The 11,874-nt window shown below is 35.0% G+C and overlaps 2 protein-coding genes across 2 annotated transcripts in view; one reads left to right on the forward strand and one right to left on the reverse strand.

Annotated features, from left to right (window-relative positions):
- LOC107721152 (ceramide kinase-like) overlaps positions 1–4,906 on the reverse strand; it is a 21,604-nt gene extending 16,698 nt beyond the window's left edge. The window contains exons 1-3 of the mRNA XM_016529022.1: positions 4,581–4,906; positions 381–512; positions 80–202 (exon numbers count right to left, since the gene is read on the reverse strand). Of these exons, the coding sequence (XP_016384508.1) occupies positions 80–202; positions 381–512; positions 4,581–4,731 (406 nt within the window). The 5' untranslated portion in view covers positions 4,732–4,906. The remainder of the gene's footprint in view (positions 1–79; positions 203–380; positions 513–4,580) is intronic.
- A 1,492-nt stretch (positions 4,907–6,398) lies between these two features.
- LOC107721153 (TBC1 domain family member 22A-like) overlaps positions 6,399–11,874 on the forward strand; it is a 7,583-nt gene continuing 2,107 nt past the window's right edge. The window contains exons 1-3 of the mRNA XM_016529023.1: positions 6,399–6,645; positions 7,426–7,482; positions 11,511–11,866. Of these exons, the coding sequence (XP_016384509.1) occupies positions 6,584–6,645; positions 7,426–7,482; positions 11,511–11,866 (475 nt within the window). The 5' untranslated portion in view covers positions 6,399–6,583. The remainder of the gene's footprint in view (positions 6,646–7,425; positions 7,483–11,510; positions 11,867–11,874) is intronic.

Consider the following 11,874-nt stretch of genomic DNA (forward strand, 5'->3'; position numbering starts at 1 on the left):
GTAATTGATTATTTTACAACAGTAAACTTTTCCGATACAGAAACTAATAATAATAATAATAAAACGGTTCAGGACGCACTCAACAATGCAAGTTGTTCCCTAATAGTTTGGACCCAGAGCAGACACATGGAATGTTCAGAGCAGTGGAAAGTCACATTGCTGCACTGCCAGCAGTGCTGCCTCATCCTCTCTACGTAGAACACTGCAGAGAAACACAAATGAAAATGCCACATTATTCCAAAAACTAGGTAAAAGGTGACCTGCATGATCAGTATCGTTCTGATAATACACTCACAGCATATAGATAAAATAACAAGCTATGTATTCCCCTGTTATCAGGGGCCAGATAAGCAGATGACAGTCTGATTATGATGGTGTACCTGTGAAAGCGTGCTGGCATGAGTCCGCTGGGCTCTGAGGAACCTTCTGCCATTTCCCAGTGTCTTTACAAGGAGAGTCATCTTCTTTTTCCTGAACGGCTATAATTTCACACACTGGGACACAATGACTACCTGTGTATAGAAGAGCAGTGGGTCACATAACATGAGAAACATAACACCTCACATAACTCAAATGGAACCTAATAAGTCACAGAGGAGACAATGAATTGATTGGATTCACAATGCAGTGATTTTTAATTCAATTTAAAGATGTCATATTTCATTTTTTTGGTAATGAAAACGGGGCTGTGAGTTTCAAAACCAATCTCAAACATTTTATTAAAACTCAGTCAAAAACAATCACTTGATTTTAAGCATTTAGAGTTATCCAACACAAATGATTTACAATTAAAAATGTCATATTTCAAGCTCAACTGAGGAAGGATTTTTAGACAATGCACTGAATAAATAAATTAATTGGTACACCCCTTAAACCTCTGATACTACAGTCATTGATGCCTTTTACTTTTTAGAAGTTTATAGTCAACATTTCTCTCAAATCATCTGCCGTGTTGGATTTTTATAAAAAAAAAAATTCCAATAATGCCCGAATTTGTAAATTATTATTGAAAATGCTTTTGACTTGAGTTTGCAAAATGTGAGTTTTGGGATTTCCAGGTGAAGTCGACTGCTTCATTTTGTTTGCTTTGCAGTAAGACGCTATGTAAATGTAAGTTTCCATCATCTCTGTCTCTGTGCTAGGGAAAATAGCTCTAAGCAAGAGTTTTTTTTTTTTTGCATTCTGACAGCTTGTGCCCAAATTAGTCAATCTCGTGTTATGTTACATAATGCAGGCTTTCCAGAAAACCCCTGAAGAGAAAGTTAATGAGGTTTGACCTTATTCAAAAGATCAGAGAGTTATGTGGATTAGAATAATACAGCTTCAGAAACTTTACTTAATACCCAGATAAACCTAGAGTAATGATTTATCTTCATTAAAACTTCAGGACACATTTATGAGACATAAGTGTATTTCATTTTTATACACCCTAATGAAACCATTCATATGCCCAGATGTAGCCATAAACTTAACAGCATAATAACATGGAAACATCAACCTGATAAAAGTTTCATGATACTTGTATTAGGGAGTTATTGTATAATGCATGAATACTGCATGAGGTAAAAAGCTGAAATGTAAAGGTGAAGCAGTAGAGTTATAGAGTTCATAAGGGACTTTAGATGCATGTTGCATTTATTCTTAGTTTTCTTAGTTTAGCATCCACTAAGAATATCTGACCAAATAATAATAATACTAATAATAACAACAACAACAACAATAATAATGGCACAGTGCATGGAGTGTATTTGGAGTGTACAGGGTAGAAAACAGTGTTTGAAATTCTTCACCAAGCAGTATTCTGTTGGTCAACACGGCAAATCTGTTTACTGCTGTTCTGTGAATTTTCATAGGCAAAATCCAATCCAGATCCAGATTTCGCAACTTGAACCTGTTGCGAAATCTGCGTGGGTAAATCTTTTGCCCTGATATGAAATTCCTGAACGCTTGGATTCCTTTTGAAATGACTGGATTTTGCCTATGAAAATGCACAGAACAACAGTTAACATGACTGCACAATTGTATTTATTTTTTTATATTAGTATCAGCAAAATACCCAACATAAAATACATATTACATATTATGTGTGCTCTTTTATTGCGATTTTTTGCAGCACTATTGCCAAAATTTGGGTCAGAATAATTTAAAACATTTTGTCAAGAGATAAATATTAAATAATTACACAAAGTAAAAAAATAAATATTAATGTAAAAATATATATATTAATGAAATCTTTGGTTAAAGGATTTTAAATAAAATAGTTTAGAAGTTAGTTTAAGGTTGAATATTTAGCCTAAATCAAGTTAAATTAACAGCGTCTAACTTTATTTTTTTGCACCAAATGTTGTTTTGGGGTTATAGAACTTGTTTCCCATAAATTTAAGAATACAAGAAAAAAAAATAGTTATTTGATCATTAACAATATATTTGTAAAAAGGGCTGAATTACAGTGTTGAACGTTTGATGAATGCCGTCAACAGTATAATTTGGTTTAAAAATGAGAAAACAGAATGAGAGTATTTACTTTGTCAATTTTCCCCATAAACAAAACACATTCTTTTGATCCGATCATTTACAATCTATTCGCCTCGTTTCATTTATTTCAACTAAAATTCTCCCACAATCACCCTGTATGTGATTATTTAAAAAAACAATGCACACACACATTCGATTACATAAAATGTTCTGATTGCTCTCATTTATGTGTTAAGTATAGTAACTACATTAAACAGAGGCAGTAAACTTAATGAGGATACAGGAAATACCACTGAACAATAGTTGACATTCCAGGGGTCCTTGACCATAATATCGCAGCTCTCTCTTCAAATACAAATACACCAAAATGTATTTGCCAAATACACCATATGACTCCTTCCCAAAGATGGCTCAATGATGCAACAATCTGAGGCTGTATACTCTCTACATGCTATAAATGCATGTATTAACATGCATTGTAATCATTCTGATCGCAAGCTGTAATCATCACCTAACATCTTCATTATGTCTAATTAAATAACTAGTAGCCATATAACCTGTATTATCTTATAGCTGTATACTCGTCTCTTATGGACACTCATCTCCGACTCTGATCAATTAAAAAGATTACTTCCTGATTGTAGTGTACTATTCAAAACATAAACTTTTGTGAAGCTGCTCTAAAACAGTATTTCCTGTGAAAAGCACTATACAAAAAAAGTTGAATTAAACTGAGTGATGACTTAAAAAGCAAATAATTGCACATCTCATTCCTCTTCAAACTTATAATGCTACATAAAGCAGAAAGGCAATTGAGCTTCAGATCTGATGAGAATGTGCCACATTAAAAGGGAGGATTGTTATAGTTATGAGACTAACTTCATTACACAAAACTAGCATGCATGTAGAACTACAGGATTTCACAAACCGAGTTTAGTCAAATATGGCTTGGTGTGTTGTCTTCAACATGTCCAAAACTTCCAAAACCTAATGTGCTACCTACCCAGGTATAAAAAAACAAAACAAAAAAAACAAACCAAACCGGGGGCAAAATGATATTTTGGCCTACACTCTATGGTAGCACAGCATGTATTCTTTGTTTATATATTTATTTTTAGTAATTATTTACATTACCTATTATTATTATTTTTTTATTAACTAAATCTTTTGTTATGGGGTCTACTGACATAAATAGCAGTAATTCATTTTTTTTTAATTCAGTGAATACTTACATTTTATTTATAATTTTTTTTCTATTTATTAGACAAACCAAAATATACAATTTATGTTGCAAGAACATATGCAAGTATACTGTAGCTACGGTTTAAAACAACAATCCCAGTCCATATGTTGCATTTTCACATCTTTTTTCACATCTGATCTGCATATTGCAAATTACACAGTTACACCATGTTTACACTGGATATTGGCTGAGTCGTATAAACGAAATTGCTTCCATTAAAATCAACAAATGCAGAGGATTATAGTTTTCTGTTTGATGTCAGAAATTAAAAATCACACAGAAAACCATGCTGTATTTATTTGGTTGTTTTATTCCATGTCAGCATGTAAAGCTATTTTAATGGCAAAGGTTAAATAAATACATAAGTAATTAAGTTTGGGATAAACAATTTGCATAGAGAAAGATAATTTAATTAAAACCACAGTATAAATAGTACAAATTCATACTGACGGACTATTTCTACCATTTCCCAGAACTTCATGTGACAAACTCTTATGAAAGGCTAAAAGGGATTTCCCCTTTAAAGGAACACTCCATTCTTTTTGAAAATAGGCTCATTTTCCAACCCCCCTAGAGTTAAACAGTTGAGTTTTATCGTTTTCTAATCAGCGATTTTCTAGGCCGATATGGCAAGGAACTATACTCTCATTCCGGCGTAATAATCAAGGAACTAAGGAACCATGGGTGCAGCAGGCGCAATGATATTACGCAGCACCTAAAAGCGGCTAGTTCCTAGCCATATCGGAGCAGCTCTTAAGCAGCTCAGTCAGTTTTGAGACACACGCACGTGAACAAACAACAGCAGCAGCGCACCTTTTTGTACATGTTATAGTGTTGTTATTGTATTAGATATGTAACTCACCCGCTTTGACAGCTCCATATATGGCGCGTCCGGTGTGTTTTTTGGCGATTTGTATGTCTTTCCACGCGAGAATCGCAAAGTTTAATGTGACCTCAAACAATCTACGCTGAACACACAGCTCAGAGCACAACAGAGGCGACTGCTTCTCCATTTCTGCTCTTAACAACAAATACACACTTGTTATCTTACTTTCATCTTCAAAACGGGTGTATACTATACCGGCCGCCGCTTTAAATAATTGTAAACAAATACTACAGTCGCTGCAATGTTGCTCGTTTTCTCCTAAGCAGTTCTGCTACATAGCGGTTTTCTCTTCCCGGTTAAAGTGGGAGGAGCCTGAGAGAAATGCGTCACACATAATCCTATTGTAGGAGGTGCGATGTGACTGATTGGCATACTTCTTCTTCTTCTTCTTCTTGGTTTTTAACGGCGGCTGGCACCAACGCAAAAAGGGGCATTACCGCCACCCGCTTGTCTTCTTCTTCTTCTTTTATCGATTGGCATACTTCCTTTCTTTGTTTGCTTTTATTTATTGTGGTACTGTTAGTTAATTAGGGGTCGTCAGCACCGATTTATTTACAAAGTTATATTATATATGACATATTATGCCACTCGGACGTATATTGCATGACATATGTAAATTAATATATGCTATGAAACATTAACATGTCTAATATAGAGCCGTTTTGTTCCATCATATATTTAGCGTATTGAACTTTTATACTGTACATCTTATGTTACATAGGCTAATATATAATATTATATAATATAATATAATATAATATAATATAATATAATAATATAATATAATATAATGTTCTTCATATTAGCTATCACCACTCCTTTAAGTGCAAGCAGTATTACTTCAATAAATTAATTGACATGAAGAAGCAAAACTGAAGTTTTTCTTTGTTCTCCAAAGTAGTGGTATAGGAGGTTTCCTCTTTCATATTCATTTTAATCGAAAAAAAGTGACCAATGCGTCAACATTGCGCTTTATTGCCACGTATATACCTTGTTGTATCTTACAAGTAATGTCATTACATAAAAAACATTTTTGGGATTATTCATTTATTTATTTTAGATATATAGCCGATTTTGTGGTCTCTCGGTTTTTAGATAAAAACACTGAAAAGGTTTGTGTATGTGTGTGTGTGTGTGTGTGTGTGTGTTATAAATCTGTTGGGCTACTTCTCCTGGCTAAGTTTCACATACATAAGTGCACAATCTGCGATCATACGCTACGCTTTAAGGCATATCTCAACAACATTTTGAAACTCAGCTATATTTAAAAAATATATATATATTTTCAAAATATATAATAATATTTTTATTCAAAACTCTTTAGACGTTTCTTTATCATTCACATGATTTGTTGTTTTGTAATATTTATTGTTTAATTTAGTTACATCCTCGTGTGTTTTATAGAAATTAAACATTCCTTCACAGACAATATCAAACAGGCCTGTGAGGGAACTAAAGGAGGCATGCAGAAATTTCCACTTGTGATTGGCTGTTCAGCAGTCACTCATGAGACCCCATAACCAATCACAGCTGTGCTAATGTGCGGTGGGCGGTACAAAAATGGCGGTATATATATATTTTCAAAATATATAATAATATTTTTATTCAAAACTCTTTAGACGTTTCTTTATCATTCACATGATTTGTTGTTTTGTAATATTTATTGTTTAATTTAGTTACATCCTCGTGTGTTTTATAGAAATTAAACATTCCTTCACAGACAATATCAAACAGGCCTGTGAGGGAACTAAAGGAGGCATGCAGAAATTTCCACTTGTGATTGGCTGTTCAGCAGTCACTCATGAGACCCCATAACCAATCACAGCTGTGCTAATGTGCGGTGGGCGGTACAAAAATGGCGGCTCTCTGAGTTTGCGAAGAGAAATTGAGGTGTAAATAAACTCTTCGTGCACATTTTGCACAACTTATCAGCTTATTTCTGTGAATTAATTTATGAGCGACTACTCCGAAGCCAAAAGATGTCAGGTGACGGCAACAAAAAACAGTTCTGGAAGAGAAACACAGCCAAGGTTCCTGGGAAGTGAGTGACGTGTTCATGCTAATGTCTATGTGTTAGCTATGTGTGTGTGTATTTATATGTGTATAATTATAGATGCAACTAATTGAACAATATCTTTTAACGCCATATCTCCAAATATTCAGAATAACACGTGTCACTCAAATCTAATATTCTTTAGGCTGTTTTTAACTGTCTTTTAATGTAATGTGTGCTAGCTGTACAGCTCCATGTATGGAGTGATGTCAGTGATGTATTAAGTTTATATCATCACAACTATATTCTTCTAACACTGACATCTGCCGTTTGATTAATGTGTATGTGGTGATAATATCTGTTATATTGATCAAAGCGTTGTGTTAATCGATTAGTACATAAAGTCATGTGTTAGCCTGTTAGCTGCTGCTGGGCCCATCTTTTGACAACTCTTACAGAAAAGTACAGCTTGGTACAATGATGGTATCACTACGTTAGTTGTAGTATTTTGATATAGATACTGGATGGTTATTGTATTCACATACCATGCTATTTACATGGTACTTAAAATAATACCATAGTAGTGATATGGTGCATTTTAAGTAGTGATGGCAACAAAAGCAACTTTATAAAACTTAATAATTAAAGTAGTTTATGTAATGTGGATACAAATTAAACATATCTAAAAACTCTTTAAAACGAAGCCTTGTTGTATTTTGTAGTTTTGCTTCATTAATTCTTGACTTGTCAAACCAGTTTTCACATCATCAAAGTAACGATGAGGACATTTTTATAAACGTCCATCTTAACACTTTTTCTTCTTCACAGTATCCAGCATGTTTATGGAGCCCAACATCCCCCATTTGACCCTTTGCTACATGCCAAGTAAGTGCAGTTATGCATTTTAATGGACAACATTTTTATTTATTTATTTATTTTCTGTGGTTTTGGTGATTGAATGTCTGGATGGTTGTTTGAACTGTATTCTGTTGTTTTGCAGGCACTGTATTCTCCAAAATTTAAACTGTAATTTTAATTAATAGCTTATACAGTGTGTGTACTATGTATTTTATCAGGTTTAGTTTTGCTGAAAAGAATATGTTCAAAGATAGAAGAGGATATGTTTTCTTTTGTGTGCTTTTGCGTTCATTTTTTTTTAAAGTCCATTTTGTTTGCAACACATTTTACTTCCTTAATTTCAGTGTGATAAAGACAATTCAACAGCAACATCTATACAAACACACACATGTGTTTATATATAGTTGATGCTGTTGCATTTTCTATTTCACTTAAAAATAAATGAAATTAAGAAAGTAAAATGAGTTTACATGCACGTTTAATAAAATAATAGGAAGAGCATGACATGGCTTTTTCGTGGGGAATTGATTAGATCTTGAAAAGCAAAATGAAACCTTAAAAAGAAAGTCATTGCAGAGGAAGAACAAGTTGTTCTTTTCTATAATATGCATAGATTAATCATTCCCAATAAAAACATAAACGTGATTGTAGAATATGAATAGAGTTGATTTTGATGTTGAATTTGCGTAATCATAAAATTAAAATGTAGTTATCATACTTGTCAGTTCACACTTGTTGCTATTTTCTTTGTGACAGCCATAGATGTTACTACAATGAATCGGCAAACCCTGCCCATTGAAGTGCCGCATGAAACCGCATGCTTGAACTAGACCAAAAGCAGCCACCTTTGTAGTTTTTGGATTGAGATACTTAAGAGGCTCCCTGTTAGAGGGAATCTGGTTTTTATGTTAGCTGGCTATAATGAGAATACAACATCAAATTGAGTAGAACGCATTAAGCATTGTATCTCATTTCCTTTCAAATTTAAAATGAACCCCTTTAATGTAAGTTAAAAATATGGTCGATGCTTCCTCTTTATTTTGTGAATGAATTTAATCAGAAAAAAGAAAGATTTGAATTTATATGATACAAACACCTTGCTGTTTCTTTTGTAACTTACTTTATCTATTAGTTGTACTTTTTCAATAATAATTAATCGTTTTATGATTCTACATATTATTTAAAGTCACCGTGAAATCAAAATGGAAAATTCTTATTTTTTGAATGGAATACTGTAGTGTTTATTATAAATCATTTAAAATGTGCCCAAATAATAATTAATCGTTTTATGATTCTACATATTATTTAAAGTCACCGTGAAATCAAAATGGAAAATTCTTATTTTTTTAATGGAATACTGTAGTGTTTATTATAAATCATTTAAAATGTGCCCTCGTAATCTTTAATCAAAACCGTTAACCTCCCCTCCCCCTCAAAACGACTCCTCTACTCTTCTGGTCACGAGCTATGGCGCAAGGGCGGAGCTAGTGACGTGAGTGGTAAACGCTGGGATAAACAACAGGGGGGAAAAACTGAAGCTGATGCTTTACTTTATAGAAATCTGTAGGCTTGTTTGAGATGCGCATCGCCTCGCGTGAAATGTAGGCGAGAGCAGGCGGCTGCAGCGAGGGGAGGAGTGAAATAAGCGCAGTCAAGACGGACAGTTCTGACCTCTCGAAGTGGAACAGATACCAACGAGATCAAAGGCAGATATCGCGTTATTCACACTCACGTGCTGTGTTGCTAATAAACATGCTATAATTTCAGTTCTGTTGCTTTTATATGAAAATAAATATGATACAAGACACTCAAAGTGCTTGCTATTTAATTCCATACGAAAGGTGTATTTATCATCCATTTTTACTTTAATACAAACATGTATTTTAGAGTTTTATAGAAATATGACCACAATCACATATCTCACACAGAGATCATAGTGTTCGGGAATATTCATGCATAATTTAAATACATAAACGCATGAAATCAGATAAAAAAATAAAATATTTTAGAAGAGAACGCAACATCACGGTTGACTGAACCAATGAGCATTAAGCTGTGTCGTCAGTCAGTCGTTTCCCATCATGCTTTTGATCAGCGCAGTCGGTGGAGAGCAACTGCGCTCGACTGCACAATCCGACACAGCCGCCTCGCCGTCGCGAGTGTTTTTTGGGGGCACTACCCTTACAAATTGAAAGGATGTGAGGATATTACCACAACATTACTCTTAGGACATCGCAAACTATTTGTTTTATGGATATTCAGGCAGTCTCTCTCTCTCTCGCGTGCGCACGCGCACTGTTAGGTATGTTTTGTGCCGTTGATCGTCCACGTCGTCGTCTTCCTCAAATAAATTTCTTCATGCTAGGGAGTCGGTGGTGAATACAGTGGAGAGAAATCCCCCCACAACTAACTGCAAACTGGCATTCAGATCTGCTTCCATTTTGTTAGCAACGCCCCAACTTCCAACGATCCAATCAGTTCCCGAAGGACGAAATCAAGTCCCGCCCTCTCATTTCAGATGCCTTTTCACTCGGATAGACGTCACAGTAGAGAAAAAATTACAATCACTACTTCCGTTTCATGCCGACTTTAATCTAAAATGGTGCTGACAGCAATTTGTGATGACAAAGCGACTGGAAAATCATCCGATTTTAATGCGAGTTAGCAGTATGTGGCAGCATGAGCAGCTGTGACCATTTTAAGTGACACCCCAAGTTAACTGTAAAAAAATTAATTGTTGAGAAAACGTACAATTTCAAGGCAACTTGATGCGGTCAAAGGTCCCATGTTTTAATAAGGCCCCATGTCCACCAAAGCATTTTTTCCCGAGGCTAGTGTATTTTTTCAGTTGTTTTCAATGGGAGCGCCACGTTTTTTAAAATGCCAGGAGCGTGCCGAGCGTCTTTTTCATGCTGAGCGCTTGGGCGTTTTTTTCTCGCCGCCGAGAGTTGAAGAATGTTCAACTTTGGGTAAAACGCAGCGCTCATCACTGTCACTTTTAGTCAGCTACCAATCACAGTGGAGGAGGGGCGGGACTAATACAGACCAACCGTCACACCTGCTTGTACTACGAAACATTTAATTTGCGATGCATCTGTCATATTACTTCAGCGAATATTCCGTATCATTGCAACCACACCTCAACCTCAACTGGAAAAAAAAAAAAAAAGAAAGAAAAAAAAAAAAAACCTGCGCTCACAGCTGGGCATTTTCAGCGGCCTAATTGTACAACTAATGTCAATTTGAATTGGTTTGTTCACTAAAATGCTTCATTCAGCCAATATATTCACGAGGACAACACAATATTTCTTGTTCAGTAAACTTTCTTTTATTAACTCAGTAAATTAATTTCTTATGATAGTCAAATGTAATATAGTCTTATAGGGCACTTAATGTGTTAAGTGAATCATGCTATATTTGTAAAGAGAATAACAATCATCCTTACAAAGCAAAGCAATGTAAGATATAGTTGTACATTGCTGAACATACTTTAGGCCTCAACACTTGATGCACTAACCTCAAGAATGGTGACACTCAACAAATGTAAAATGATGAGCTCTTTACATCACAACACAACAGATAACTAACAATAACGAGAAAGTCATCAAACAGCAAAAATTAATCCTATAACAGTAACTACATAATTTATTCATGCTGCAATGCATGCTGGGAACTCACAAAGACTTAACATTTCAGGAATATGAAATTCTTTGTTTTTGACTCGTTGGGACATTATTTGGGGCAATTCTGTTGGTCTGACATGGGTTTGTAGTTTGAAGAAAATTTAATTTTTTAGTTTTTAAAACTGAAAAGGTTTCATAAACATTAAAAAAAATATGTAGTCGTTTTTTTTTTTTTTTTTTACAGTGTTGAGAAACAAATTATTTTTGTAAGTCAACAGTGACTTGGTGACTAACAATGCGAGTCAGAGAAGCCAGAACAATTTCCCTGTTCTTTATGATTTGACCACATATTATTATAAATATCTGTGGAACACCATCATTCTGTGTGAGTTTGATTCATGTATAAACAAAAGTCTAAATTTTGTGTTGCAGTCTGATGAAAGCAGGAAACAAGCCTCCGTCTACCACTACGCCAGGAAAACCAAAGAAAGCCACCACCTTCCAAGAGTTTGAGAGCATCACCAGTGATGCCTGGGACGTGGGAGATGATGATGATGAACTTCTCGCTATGGCAGCCCAAAATCTCAACATTGAGGTTGTCATGGAGACAGCCAATAAGGTGATAGAAAACCACAGCAAGCTGCAGGAAAGAAGACAGCAGCAGATGGATAAGATGACTGAGCCTGACGAAAAAGATGGACAGGAAGCACACGAGGAAGAGGAGGAAGAGCCAGATGAAGAGGATGAGAGAGAGGAAGGGGCAGAGACGACAACAGATCTGTCGTTCAGTTCAGAG

This window comes from Sinocyclocheilus rhinocerous, unplaced genomic scaffold, assembly GCF_001515625.1.
Source record: "Sinocyclocheilus rhinocerous isolate Xijiao unplaced genomic scaffold, SAMN03320098_v1.1 scaffold1322, whole genome shotgun sequence".
Taxonomy (NCBI): Eukaryota; Metazoa; Chordata; class Actinopteri; order Cypriniformes; family Cyprinidae; genus Sinocyclocheilus; species Sinocyclocheilus rhinocerous.